The 14,737-nt window shown below is 42.9% G+C and overlaps 1 protein-coding gene and 1 pseudogene across 2 annotated transcripts in view; both read left to right on the top strand.

The window, feature by feature from the left end:
* Positions 1-10,499, top strand: part of Nucks1 (nuclear casein kinase and cyclin dependent kinase substrate 1) — a 40,199-nt gene extending 29,700 nt beyond the window's left edge. Inside the window, exons 5-7 of one of the 2 annotated variants that reach the window (XM_004862087.4) lie at positions 610-762; positions 1,544-1,693; positions 5,120-10,499. In XM_004862087.4, the coding sequence (XP_004862144.1) occupies positions 610-762; positions 1,544-1,693; positions 5,120-5,316 (500 nt within the window). In that variant the 3' untranslated portion in view covers positions 5,317-10,499. The remainder of the gene's footprint in view (positions 1-609; positions 763-1,543; positions 1,694-5,119) is intronic. The other variant, XM_004862088.4, reaches the window with a different exon arrangement.
* LOC106010828 (proteasome assembly chaperone 2 pseudogene) lies at positions 3,171-4,200 on the top strand (annotated as a pseudogene).
* Positions 10,500-14,737: the final 4,238 nt, after the last annotated feature.

Below are 14,737 nucleotides of genomic sequence, written 5' to 3'. Positions count from 1 at the left end.
GAGCTTGAACTTGCATTGCAATCTTCCTGCCTCAACCTCTCAGAGTGCTGGGACTACAGTAGTATTTTTCTAACTTTAGTTTCTAAAAGCAGTGAACGTGAATTTGAATGTATTTGAGAATTTTAGGGAAAACAATGATAAAATTTAAAGTATGGGGCCAGGGATTTAGCTCAGTGGTTCTGCTGTCTGCCTCGCAAGCGCAAGGTCCCAAGTTCGATCCCTGGTACCAAACAAACAAACAAACAAAATTTTAAGTATGATATAGGAAACATATGGTCACACCTTAAATCAGCTTCATTATTCCTTAAAATTACATGTCTAAGTTATTTTATATGTGTTAATTCCAGTTACTTTTTGGTAAACTTTAGCTTTCCCTTTGTAAATGTTGTAGGAATTTTTTTTTTTTGATACCAGGGATCGAACTTGGGTCCTTGCGCTTGCGCAGCAGGCAGTGAAACCACTGAGCTAAATCCCCAGCCCTGTTGCAGGAATTTTTAAGGATAGAATTTACTCTTCTAGAATGAAAGCTGCAGGTTATATGCTACACACACCACTATGTGAGCTTTCTTAGATATTCAGTCGTTGAATCATGAAATTTTTATATTGCAGAGGACAGTGAAGATGAAAAAGATGATCATAAAAATGTGCGCCAGCAGCGGCAGGCAGCATCTAAAGCAGCTTCTAAACAGAGAGAGATGCTCATGGAAGATGTGGGTAGTGAGGAAGAACAAGAAGAAGAGGATGAGGCACCATTCCAGGAGAGTACGTGAAGTTGGCTAGTGACTATAGTTTAGGACTTTAATTATTTTGGTATTTTCTAAGATGCTAAATGTTACATCTATTCCTTTAAATTAAGTGGATACTTCTTTTAAGAGACATGACTATTGATAACAATGTTTTTAAAAGTTCAGAGATTGCCAGGATTGTTCACCATTTGTAATGTTGTACTCTTTAAAGACATTGTGTTCAAACATTGGATGAGCAAGTATCAGAATAATAGTTACATGCTATGACCGAGACTTGTATTTTAGCCTCACAGAGGAGGATATAGACCTTTCTCCCCACAAAAAAAATGATAATTTCAAAATTTAGGTGTTTCAGAGGTTATTCGGGTTAGTTATATGTATTTTGTAGTGTTCTTGTTTCATTTATTTGAAATTAGGCCAAAAGTACCAGGTCAGTTCAGTTTCATTTTTCTGCTGTCAATCAGTACTATACAGTACATGGGAGTGATAGAACTCCTAAAAATTATTTCATAGTTTCAGTTTTTATTCAGATTAAGTCTTATCTCTTCTGTTGTCAACTGAGAACTGAGTCTTCAGACAAGTCAGTCCTGTAACCTTCTTGTGAGGTGTATGCTAAACTCACTTTACAGATAGGGCAGTGACCACTCCAGCCAAACTGGCAGTACAACTACAAATAGAACCCAGTAGTGTTCCACTCCCAGATCTCATCCTTCAGTCATTCTTAGCAGACTTTCCCTTTGTTCACTTGGAAGGATGTGTACATTAAGTTGGACGTTGAAATTCTTCTTTCCTCTCAGAAGATTCCGGCAGTGACGAAGATTTCCTAATGGAAGATGATGATGATAGTGACTATGGCAGTTCAAAAAAGAAAAACAAAAAGATGGTTAAGAAGTCCAAACCCGAGAGAAAAGAAAAGAAAATGCCCAAGCCCAGACTAAAGGCTACAGGTGAGCTCTGCAATGATAAAATTACTGCTTTAAAATTTTCAAGGACCAATGCTTTCTCTACAGAAATTCTTCATGAAGTGTCAGCCTGACACTTAACAGGAATATAAGAAACCTGAAAGCGCCCTGTCTTCTGCATCTGGAAGTATCACTTATTACAAGGACTTCAGCCTCTCCAAGATTCCAGGGGACTTAGCCGTATTCTTCAAATATTGCCATAATAACATAATTGAGAAGTGACTTACTTGTTTCGGGCACAATGGTGGGAACATTGTGTCACCATAGCTGTTACTGCCCTGTTCAGCATCTGATTTCCCGGCCTCAGCAGCTAGTGAAGACTTGACAGTGTGAAAATGTGCAGACGTCCAGCAGTACATTCACGTTCTGTGTTATGATCTCCACCCCATCCGCTCTGTATTATCAGAATAAAATCACATTTGACAACATGGACTCATTTTCTCTGAGCCCTAATAGTTTCTGCCAGATAGTTCCCTAGTGCAGGTAGGTTGTTAATTAAATCAGAACTCTAGATTTGCTTTTTGTATAAATGGTTTTTACTCTGGCAAATAGAATTAGTGATTTTTAATTTTTTATTTTTTTGGTATTGGAGATCGAACTCGGGTCCTTACGCTTGCGCATCAGGGGGCGAAACCACTGAGCTAAATCTCTGGCCCCTGAGCAAAATATCTTTTTACAAATCACTAATTTGGGCTGGGGATTTAGCTCTGGCCCCCGAGCAAAATATCCTTTAAAAAATTACTAATTTGGGCCTGGGATTTAGCTCAGTGGTTTTGCTACCTGCTACACAAGTATAAGGACCCGAGTTCAATCCCCAGTACCAAAAAAAAAAAAAAAACTTTGCTCAGGCCAGGGATTTAGCTCAGTGGTTCCGCCGCCTGCCTCACAAGCATAAGGTCCTGAGCTAGATCCCTGGTACCCAAAAAAAAAATTTTTTTTGCTCTTCACTTCTTGTTACGAATAATGGAACTATCAAAAATTATTTCTGGCTTTCCTTCTTGACCTGTCTGTCGAGCCGCGGCACCCCACCCCACCCCCCACCCCCACCCCACCCCCGTAAGTTGCCCAGGTGGGGTTTGAAGTTGTGGACCTTGGCCTCAGGCTCCCAAAGTGCTGGGATTATAGGCATGCACCACCACACCCATCTTTTAACATATAAACACTTGGATCATAAACAGCTTTTAAACCAGGCCTCATGGCACACGCTAAGAATTCCAGAACTTGGGAGGCTGAGGCAGGAGGATCGTCTTGAGTTGGAAGCCAGGCTGGGCTGCTTACTGAGTTTAAGGCCACCCTCAAATACATAGGGAGACCCTGTCTCAAAAACTAGCCTGAGGATGATGTGTATTTTCTGTAGCATCATGTTTCTTTTTTAAAAGCTTTGCTGTAGGAGGCTGCGCACGTGGGTGGCCTGCGGGATGCACCCAGGGTTTGCGGGGACCCAACCTGACCCTGACCATGGACTCGGCGGCTCTGGTGTCCTCCCTGGGGCCTTGTCCTCCTCTTGTTTGTGCCACTCTCTCCTCCCCACCGTGACCACGTTCCTGCTCTGCGGGGAGTTGGGCCTGACCTCGCCCTGCACCCTGCGGCCCCAGCAGTATCTGTTGGAAATGTTGGCCAGCTTGAAGTAGATCTGATTATCTCTGCACAGAACGCGTCTAAGATCGGTTACCTCTGTACTGACTGTCTGGTACCAGTGGCTGGAAACAGTCCATATGCAACAGAAGAAGAAAATTCAACAATTCAGTATAAATGCTGAAGTATATTCATTGCCTTCAAGAAAGTTAGTGGCTCTTCAGTTAAGATCTATTTTACTAATTATAAATCCAAGTCATTCTGTGAAAAACTCCTTCCCTGGGTGAAAAGTAGCAGCTTTGTCAGAGTTACTGTTCATCCAAGCAGACACTCATAGCAGTGAAACATCCTGCAGCTTCACAGCACTCCCTTCCGTGACCTGCTTACACCTTGCATGCAAGAAAGTGCTGAGTGAAATAAAGAGCCTTAACTAGCAAGAAACGCAAAGAACTGTGTGTTCCTGAAATGAGTGATGCTGATTCCTGTGTTCGAGGCCCAGGAGGAGGGATCACAAGCACTCTGCAAAGAAAGCTGTTCTAAAGAAATCGAAATGGCATTCTGCTAAAATTGGTTTCCGAAGAGAACAACTTTCTGGACCCACTGGGTCTTGCTGAGCACCCTGAGTAGCCACAGTCACAGAGCGATGACCCTGCACCACCCACCTTGCCGTGGGAAATTCCAGGGTCTTAGAAATTAGTCTTGGGCAGTGATCTTCCCCCTGCACTTTTTTTTTAAATGTTTTCAGTTTTATATCCTGAGACACTTATTACCAACACAACTGTTAAGTATTCTATATGAAGATTGTACTACCAAGAGTATATTAGGACATAGATCCTTTTCACAGAAAATGTCAAAGAAAAATGGATTCACAAAAGGTCTTTCCCCATGCCTTTCAACATCTATAACGTAAAATTTATACAATAAAAATTTATTTCCTAATTAAAAATAAAAGCATTGCTGTGAACATTGGAGCGTTAATAAAAGATGAGCCAGGGTTATAGTGGCGCCCACCTACAATCCCAGCACTGGGAGGCTGAGGCTAGAAGATCGCAAGTTCAGGTCCAGCCTGGGCAGTTCAGCAACTCAGCAAAGTTGCTAAAACCTTAGCAAACCGTCTCAAAATAAAAAATGACAGGATATAGCTTAGTACAAAGACTGTGGGTTCAATCCCTAGTGCCTCAAAAGAATAGGCTAAATGAGACACGTGTACAGGGTACTCCATATATAAAACTGAACTTTTTTTCCTTGTGCATAGCAGGGATTGAATCCAGGGCTGCTTTATGTAAGCCAGACAAGAGCTCTACCACTGATGTACATCCCTAGCCTTTTTTTTTTTTTGTACCAGGGATCGAACTTGGCCCCTCTAGCCATTTTTTCTATTCCTTTTTCTTTTGGTTTAAGACAGAAAGTCGCTAAGTTGCTCTATCTGTTCTTAAACTTGTGTTCCTCCTGTCTCAGCTTCCCGTCACTGGGATTAGTGAGCACCACATCCACCTAAATTTTTATTTTAATATAGTAGTTAAAAAAACAAACTACTGGCCAGGGATTTAGCTCAGTGGTGCCACCACCTGCCCCACAAGCACAAGGACCCGACTTCGATCCCCAGTATCAAAAAAAAAACTTACCAAAATGATTGGAAACTACTACAGCATATTGGGATCTTTTATCATGACCTGATTAGAAACTGAGGTTTATGTGTGTGCTGTAGTACCCATCTTACTTTTGAGGAAGCTGGAGAATAGGTAACAGATTTTATTCTTGCATATTGCCATTTGTAGCTGATTTCTAATGCAGACATTTTTCTCTTCTCCTGTATTGTTATTTTTCTTCGTTTAGTGACGCCAAGTCCCGTGAAAGGCAAAGGGAAAGTGGGCCGCCCCACAGCTTCCAAGGCATCAAAGGAAAAGACTCCTCCTGAAGAAGAAGAGGAGGGGCCCGAAAGCCCTGCGGAGAAGAAGGCTCCGGCCAGCCCCCCGCCTGAGAAGTCCGGAGACGAAGGGTCTGAAGATGAAGCCCCATCTGGGGAGGATTAAAAGTGCTCATGGTTTGGGAGAGATTTTATTAAAAAAGAAAAAAAGGGGGAAGAAAGAGAACCTGCTTAAGATAGAACATGGTTTTGGCTATGGCTTGACTCATGGGCTTTCAGTGCTTTTTTCTATTTGTTAAAAATAATTTCTCTCTCTCTCTTTCCCCTCTCCTCTCTCTTTCCCTCTTTCTCTTCCTCTCTTTCTCCAGAAAACCATTGTATACGGAAGTGTTTAAGTTACCTTTGTGTTTGCTGGTCTTCTCTTTGCCACCACCCCTATTTCCCAATGAAAGCCATGTCAGATTAATCACTGGATTGACTGCTTCATCCTTTTCTTTTTAATGGAAGATATACCACATGTGCAAAGCAATACGATTTGAGATGAAGACCATGGGAACTTCGCTTTGGGCTAAAATGATAGCAAGTTGAACAGTAATCAAAAAACATAGATGGATTTTAGTTAAAAATAATTGCTTCTTTCTCTGCTTGGACTTATAAAAAATCAGTTGTCCTCTAATATGAGTTTATATGTCTATATACATAAGTATAAATGTCTAAAAGAAATCACGACTCTAAACTTCCACGGATGAGTCTGGTAGGAGATAAAGGTGAATTCTGAATTGTTACTAAAAGTACTCCTATTTTTTACCTTAGTGAGTGGGTATGGAATGGTGGGATACTCAGCCATGTTTGGGGGGTGGGTTCTCATTTTGTATTTCATCATTTGTCTCAGAGAGACCTGGAGCCCATGACCCTTATATCCTGCAGTCTTCACGGAGCTTGGAAAGTACAGGGGCTGCCAAAATTGAAATCACGCTAGATTTCATACTTCATTCTGTAATGGGGCATGTTTTAAAAATATGTATCCTGTTTTTTGGATAAAATTTTACTAAGGATAAGAGAAAGAGGGGGAACCCTAGGATTTAAATGGCAAGATGGATCTACACATCACAGTGGGTTTTTCAAACTGACAATGTTTAGGTTTTACACAAATACAAGTTCCAATTAATGTGAAACTCAGTCACAAAGGGTTGGGATTTTTCCTTTATGAAAACAATTGAAATTCTTTTATGCTGTAAATGTGCATTCAGATCCCATGAACCATGCTCTTTTTATTTCGGGATAGAACATTTTCCTTTTTACACCCAGGTCTTCTAATTTCTTTGTAGAACCGTGCTATGAGATGCATCTGTCCGCTTCCTGCTGCTGCATAGAACACTGCTTCGCACATGAATCCAGTGCCCAGCAGCTCTGCTCTAGGACGCTTCCGGGCTCTGTTCTCCATGCCCTGGCGGGAGGAGAGGTGTCTTAAATGCCGCTTTCACATTAATTTGGTCTGACCCCCGCTTATTTCTCGTGTTTCTTAGGGCAGGAGACTGAGACTCAACTGGACTAGAGAACCCATGTGTTTTTAGGAGGCCCGTTTGCCTCTGTCAACAGGCTTCGTCCACGCCTTAGGAGAATAAGTCGAGAGAGACCCGAAGGTTTGATCCTTTGCACCCTGACACTGTGCTGGTGGGAGCAAAGTTTAAGGGTCCTCGTAGGTTAATAAATTGGAAAGTTAGTGAAATTTAACTTCTGCCTTTTTTCTGCCTTTTAATCTAGATTTGCTTCCTCAATTGTCTATTTGGTGATTTTCTTTTTTGTCTTTAAGTGGCAACATGTTTTCCTCAGACAATGTGGCTTTCTTGCAGGTATTCCCAGGACGAAGGGTTATTTAAGAAACATTTTTACTCTGGTTTTTAAGACACTTTAAGGAACATTCTTAACTCTTGATTTTGTAAAACACCCAGTGTCAGAATCATTTCCTTGTTGCTCTGTGTGTTAAAGAACAAATAAAGAGTGTTTAGCACACAGCCAAAAAATACAGCACTTGAATAGACATACCAGTTGGTTCATTACCTTACTTGATGGTTAAATTTACAGTCGTGAACATTGTAATGAGGGTGTTGCTTTAGTTCGGGCGTCCATTTTTAACAACAAAAAAATTGCGTTCATAGAGTAAAAGACCTGTCAGTGTTTCCACCATGCACTTCTATTTTAAGTCTTACATTCCTAGTAAAACTTGGGCTTTTCTTAGGTATGTTTTATGCACATTGAGGGGGGTGCTCTTTTTAAACTTTAGCCGTGTGTGTGCGCGCGCACGCATGTGTGTGTGTGTGAACAATCTCTTTAATACATTAGTCGGCACTAACATCTCTGTGACATATGCACATACTTTAGAGGTAATTGTGTTTTCTTGGCTATTTGTGTGATTTGATTGGGCTTGTTTAGGGACCCTTGTAAAACAAATACATTAGATCAAAAACTGTATTCTCTATTTTTTGTAGGCTGGGCAGAAGGACCTGTGTCCTCACATGAGACAGGCTCCGAAGGACTTCTGTTTTCTCCACTTAACTGATACTTTAAAACACACTAGTCTTCCCCAAATCACACAGACAAGTAGGAGGACAGTTGTGTTGAGTCGACTGGAAACAGGTGCTCAGTAGTTAGGCTTGATAGTGATGTTTAGAAGCTGATGGTGACTAGCCATTGTTACCTCCCTTGGCCAGACTTGCTCCTTTTTTCTAGTGTTCTATGGTGAAGTGGCAGCAGCACTCACGGTCTGATTTTGCAGTGCTCAGAAAGTAGGACATTAACTTTGGAGGTGCTTGTTTATGTTATCTGAAGTCTACACTCTGCTAGGGTCACCTCTAACAGATTTTGGCAGCTATGCTGACTGACACTACATTCTAATGCTTCAGGTTCTTATGTTCCAGCCTCCCCTCCAGCTAGAAATGGGTAGTTTCTGTCTGTCTTGTTGGTGACTTGCTGCTGCTGTTGCCATCCTCACCTCAGACTGGAGTCAGGAGTGGTCCAAAGGGTCCTTACCTTTTAACCTCACTAATGCTAGATGTGCCCTGTTTTCCGGAACCCTTTCCCCTTGCATAGCTCCACTCTGTGGTGATTCCATAAGGGAAAATTAATGGATTTTCCTCCTTTCGTGAGGAGATGAGTGGAAATCTTCTTGATCTGAAGAATAGTGTGGTAGTTGAATTTTCTTGAAGGAGCTTTTGATAGTGATTTTTTTTCCCACAACAACCGGTTTGCCCCAGTTTAGTTCTCAGATTCAGTATTTCATGGAACTGGTTCAAAATAGCATTTTCTTACAGGTAGCAAATAAAGATGAAAACTGAGATTATAATAGGATTTTTGATACTCATGAATATGGTCCACTAACCTGAATTTGACACTTTTTTTTTTTTGGTACCGGGGATTGAACTCGGGTCCTTGCTCTTTCTGGGCAGATGGAGGAACCACTGAGCTAAATCCTCGGCCCTCAATTTGACACTTTTTAAAAATAGTTTTCTATCCATGAGCATTCGAATAACCAGTGGAGTTTTTTAGAGTATTTGTTGGGAATGGAATAGTGCATTTTTCTTTAAATTTCAGTTTAAGAGATGTTTTGAGAGCTAGAAAGGCAAGAGCAGAATTTAATAACAGGAGCAATGGGGAAAGCTTTGTAAAAGATCATGTGGCTCCTGTAAAGGCTGAGTGCCAGTTTGAACTGTTCTTTCTTTGCCTACATCAGCAGTCACAACACCAAAAAGGAAAAAACTCACTTTAAGATTTTGGAAAGGAAGAAACCTGGGCTGTGGTTGTTACAATTTAGACTGAGATACTTAACAAGTATACACATCTCCTGCCAAAGAGTGGGGAAAACAAACTGGTTGCTCCCAAGGGTGGAGCACTGTCCACTTCTCCGGGATGAAGCGGAGGCTATGTGAAAATGGAGGGTTGGTTTATTGTTTGAATATTGGGACATCAAGCAGTCTATGGCTTAGTTTTTGGTCTCACCTCATTTTCCCTTTGTCTTAGATAAATTCTTACATGATTCTGTCTGAATATCAAATCTGTAACCTACACTTTTGTTCAAAGCCTGATTCACGAAACTCACAGTGGTGCTGACTGTAATAACTACTACTGGGGAAAATCCCGAATACCTGCCTGTTGCCATGCCAACAGAGCAGCCGATGGGGGACATCTGTGGGAGCATGTGCCATGTGGCTGGCAGGACGCTGCCGCTGTGCAGTCACTTTGTACATGGGTGAGGGGTTTTCTAGATTGTGGGAGGGTTAAAAGGGGCTTTTTTTTCTTTTTTTTGATGGGGTGTGGAGGTATAGAACTCATCTTTGCCCTAAAATAACATGTATAAAAACCCCTGGAGTATTGTGTGGGTGTGCGTATGAGTGTGTTTGTATACGTCTGGCAATTAAACCTTTGTCTTCTGGAAATTAGTGAATTCTCTTCTTCTTTTCCTCCAGAAGTATTTGTTACAAGATTTGTAAATAAGAGCTCTACTTAGTTTGTTTACCATGAACGTGTTGCAACAAACCTTATACACCTAATTCCTGCAAGGTTTAGGAGGGACTAAGACTTCCCAGGTTAAGCAGCAGCCAAGTTCTCAGTAATTGTTTGCCTTGATTTGTGTTTTAGACTTTTCATTTTGCCAGCTTGAAAACTCCCAGTCCTCCTTGATTTTAGTCCTTAATCTTTTATGTTCTGAGCAGGAAGGGTAAAAGGAACCTGCTTAAACATCTGAATTAGTCCGTAGCCGAGACCGGGTGACCCTTTCCTTACATTACAATGTCGCTGGATACATGATCAGACACCAGAGGGTTGGGCATTCTTGCAATACCTTAACAGTGCTGGAATCTGCAGCATGGTACTAAGGAAGTTAAAGTTTGAATGTAACCACTTTATTTAAAAGGTTTTTCTTTAATTTAAGTGAAATAGGGTTGAAGTGAACATGATTTTGTTGACCATGTTCGTGAATTATAGATGCAACATGCATTGGTAGAATTGTGTGATGGTCTTTTGTGATACTTAATTTTTACATATCCCAGTCTCTGTATGTATCTGCATAGACAAAGAAAAAACAAACTCCTGCATTACTTTTGTTGAAGGTTTCCAGGACTGCGTGTCTGCTCCTGAGCTTTGTTTTAAGTATGTGTATCCTTTGCTTGTATTTTGTATTAAAAAAATAAGAAAAAGAACCCCTTTATCGTTGAGCATGTTGGCACTGTCCCCTTTATTTTTCTCTTTGGGGACATTCGAAGCAAGTTATTCTTTTTCTGTATCTTTTTTTCTTTTGTAAACTTTTTTCTGTTTTGTTTAAAAATGGCTTTATAAAAGGGCTTTTATAACCCAGATGTGTGCTTTGTGTACTTCTTGTAACACTTTAAAGTAGTGCACCGACACCTGACACATACGGCTGATCACTAGCACATCACCTCCCAGGCCACCCTGAGGTGAGGGGCAGGATCTGTTTTCCCAGATAATTTAGAAATTTTGTGAGGGACTACCCTGTTGGGAAGGGGAAACAGCTTACCGAGAAAGCAAGGCTTTTCTCAAATGCTTACGAGCACCGACTCGAGGCAGCAGAAATTTTAGTACTCTGGGAGGCTGAGGCAGGAGGGTCACAAGCTCAAGCACAACTGGCTAACATAGTGACTTAGGCCCTGTTTCAAATCTTAAAAGGGCTAGGTGGGGATTTAGCTCAGTGGTTTCCCTGCCTGTTGTGCAAGCACAAGGACCTGAGTTCGATTCCCGGTACTAAAGTAATAAAAGGGCTAGGGATGTAGTTCAGTGTGAATGCCCTCAGTTCATTCCCCAGTACTGCACACTCACAAAGCATTAAGTTCACCAATTTTTAATTACAAGGACTAGACTGGATGTGTGAGGATCCCTAATTGGCGTTTCCCCCATGTTCATGTCCAAAGTTAGGAAGTGTCGTGAAGAGTAAAGTTCATTTCAGTTATATATAGTTACTGGTTTGGCTTGGGATTTTTTCTGGAGACAGGTTTTTTTGTAGCTCAGGCTGGCCTTGAACTCTTCGATGCTCCTGCCTCAGCCTTCCGAGTGCTGGGTTGCTGGTGACTACCACACTCAGCCATAAAAGATACTGCTTACATTTGCACTTAATATCAAATACCCGTTAGAAGCAGCTAAACCATCTTGCAGTTTAGGATGCAGTGTTACTGTTACTTCTTGGATGGGGGCCTAGTGCCCCTCTAGAACTGGGCTGCTGCTGTCGCTCTGCGCCTCGTTCTTCCATGCTTTCGCCTTAGATACTCTGAGTGCCAGCCAAGTAGCCATCCACACGCAAACTCACCTTGGATTTGAGAGCGGATGTGTCGCGCACGCTGGGACCTGTCGCTGACCACCTGTTAGTTCCTACTGCAGTTTGTCCCGGGTCGAAGCTGACCTCAGAATACGAACCAGGCACCAGCTGCTCCTCGCGCAGTGTGCGAGGGTTGACTGCAGATCTGCTCGCGCACAGTGCCGGAGACGCCGGTTAGCGGGGTTCAAGCCCCATCAAGTCACTGAACAGGTGCCCACGGGGAAACGGCCGCCCTGACTCCTCCACCGAGTTGCGCAGCGCTTCGCAGTTGTTTCACAGCAGCTGTGGCGCTGGCCAGGTGAGGGTCATCTCCAGACGGTAGAGAATACACTGCCGGGTAAAACGCGGGACCTGCTGAGGCCTCAAGCCAGGTCTGCGTGCAGCTTTTTGCTGCCCCCTGGCGTCTCCACCTGACGCCGGCCAAGTGAGTTAACAGCCCCGTGAGTCACAGCAAAGCTGCGCTGCGCACGAGCGCGCCTGCTGGGCCCGTGCAGAGCCCTGGCTTCCATCAGGGGCCTGCCAAGGAATGGAGAAATTTGAAAGCTTTCAATAGGGTATGAAGATGTATCATGAAGTACTTCGACTTACTTGAAGATCTTGTAGTCCCTAGATACAAAGGCTCGAGTAACGTTGATGCTTTTCTTTGCTGTTTACATCTCAAAATGGTAACTGCGGGGAGACTCCTTCTGGCGACTGTATGGAGCAGCTGGCCTCTGCCGGTAGAGGGCAGTGTCCGGCCACATACCGAGCTGGGGAACCTCCCTCGCCACCGCCCCAGATACTGCCCTGCACCCAGCAGCCTCCAGGTTGGCGCGCTCTGCCACCCCTACAGAGGGGTACAGAGGTCCTGTAATCACTGCAACCACGGATCTATGCAGAAGCCTCCTCTGGATTTCACATGAGGAGTAGGATCTCTTGATTCATGCGCATCTGCTTTCAAAAGTGTATGTTGAGAGATTTCAAAACACAGCTGTGAACTCTTGGTCCTGTTTTGAAATAGGTGAAGGCCTTTTGAAGTTGGCCTCCAGCTCAAAAGCCCTGTCTCTTGCACAAGGAACCCTGATACATGTTTGCACACCACAAACATTGAGGCTAGTTTTCCAGGTGCCACGCTAGGTTGGGCTTCTTAATCTTGCTGGTGTGTTTCTCATTCCAGTGCATTATCAATCCAGTGGACAGCTCCACACTGACATGCTTCAGCCGGCTCACCCAGGGAGGAAATGGTATTGCTCAAGGGTGTGCCTCCTTTTTCAATGGGAAAGTCCTGGACAAATACTATGAAATCAATGCTGTATTAATCCTGGGGCCAGAGAGCAAGAGGCTACAGTTTCCATCCCAATAAAGCAAATAGTTACTTTAAAATATGATAACAAAACGTTGGAAATCATTATTTGCCTTGATTTAGCGCTAAGCCGGCATCCAGAAGTGATTTGTTCAGACTCTTAAGGAACAGGTAGAACAAAGACGAGTATACATACCCATTACCATCATTGGTAATGTTTTAGCTATTAAATTGAGCATGCATATGCCCAGTAGCTCTTTTTTTTTTTTTTTTGTACCAGGGATCGAACTCGGGTCCTTGTGCTTTCGAGGCAAGCGGCAGAACCACTGAGCTAAATCCCCGGCCCCCCAGTAGCTCTTTTGTTCAACTGTGTAAGACCATCCCTTTGGCTGATGTGTGATAGTACCTTTTCCATCTTGGGTAAGAATAGCAATTTCTCATACAAGTCAGGAGTTTCCTGACTATATAAGATTAAGTCAGATGGGTTAGGTCAGGCTCTGAAGAAGGTAGAAAGTTATTGATCCCAGAAAAATGATAGCCTAAATTATGAGAACAGATAACTACCGATTCGGTAGCCCTAGCTAATGACCGAATGTGTGGTAAAAAGTGAATCACATCCATAACAAATTGAATGTGTGCTGTGATATCCCAGTAATTAACAAAAACAAAAAAAAAATAGATTTTGAAACACTGGTCATTACAAGTTTGTAGAGGGAGTGACATTCCCTTTGTGACTATAAATTAGTTCTCTGTAGTTCACTACTTCCACCTAATGGAATAAAAATACTAAGCACCTAAAAAATATGATTTTCTCGGTGTGGTGACACACACTTGTTATCCCAGCACTCAGGAGGCTGAGGCAGGAGGATCGCCTTGAGTTCAAGGCCAGCCTGGGCTCCACAGTGGGTTCAAGGCCAACCTGAACTGCATAGGGAGGCCCTGTTTCAAAAAAAAAAAACCCAAAAAACACTATTTTACTTCTAAAGTAGTTAAAAACAATGTATAACAAAACTGTTTCAAAGAGACTAAATGTCTTTAGAAATCAAGAAATCTCCATGGACATTCTGTTTAGATCTTGCAGCAATCTGGGGCTCAGCAATTCATACCTGTTAGGGCCATATCTCAATTACAAACTCCATGGTCCTTCTGTCTTTCCCTTCCTCTCTCTGACCTAACTTGCTACTGTCTCTCTTTTCTTCCTCTGGCTTTTGTGCATGGATGATCAGTTCCAAAGGGTTGGTGGGGTTTTTTGAGGGAAATACATTATGTGTACATGAGCCAGGTCACACTCCAGGTGGATGGGAAACTGGCTGTCTGTAAGAGACACGATTGGCCTGAATACAAGATAAATAGTGCTTCCTGGTAAACCTGGAACAATGCAGAGCTTGGATTCCAAAGCCCTACGCAGGGAATGTAGGTATGGGTTCAGGTGCACAGGATATGCACAGTGTCTGGTTAAAGATTGTCCTAGACGCGGTGCAATGGGCCAATAGCAAAGCAGGTCAGGCTTCTTTTGTCCTGCTTTCCCTCATTTCTTTCCACACAGTCCTGTGAAGCAATAAGACCTATGACTCAGATCCTGGGCTATCCACTCTTCTCTAGAAGTCAACACCGCTGCACAACTGCTGAGGAGCCAGTGCCCCTTCTGGGAGGCAGTCCACGTGGAGATGCACTACCAACCCCTGACAGTGGAAACGGAAGTTTATAGAACACCTGTCTCTCTATAGTTCACTCCTGAATTGGCCACCAATATTCATTGACAATGAAAACTGTAGATGGCGGTGGGAGGAACTTACTTAGCATGTGGGGGGACCTGGGTTCTATCTCCAGAAGCGCGCGCACACACACACACACACATGCACATGGAAAACAAAACCAAGAAATGGTGACTACATTCCACTCCAAAAAGTGGGACTTGTGCTATCATGAAGAGTTTTGTCATATTCCTTAATAGGAAAGACAGTCTACAGTGTTAGTTTGGAT

The sequence above is a fragment of the Heterocephalus glaber genome, unplaced genomic scaffold (genome assembly GCF_053883595.1).
Source record: "Heterocephalus glaber isolate CG9 unplaced genomic scaffold, H.glaber_assembly_v1.0 deba00001600, whole genome shotgun sequence".
Taxonomy (NCBI): domain Eukaryota; kingdom Metazoa; phylum Chordata; class Mammalia; order Rodentia; family Bathyergidae; genus Heterocephalus; species Heterocephalus glaber.
Note: the sequence above shows the minus strand (reverse complement) of the source record. Positions and strands in the feature narration are given on the sequence as shown.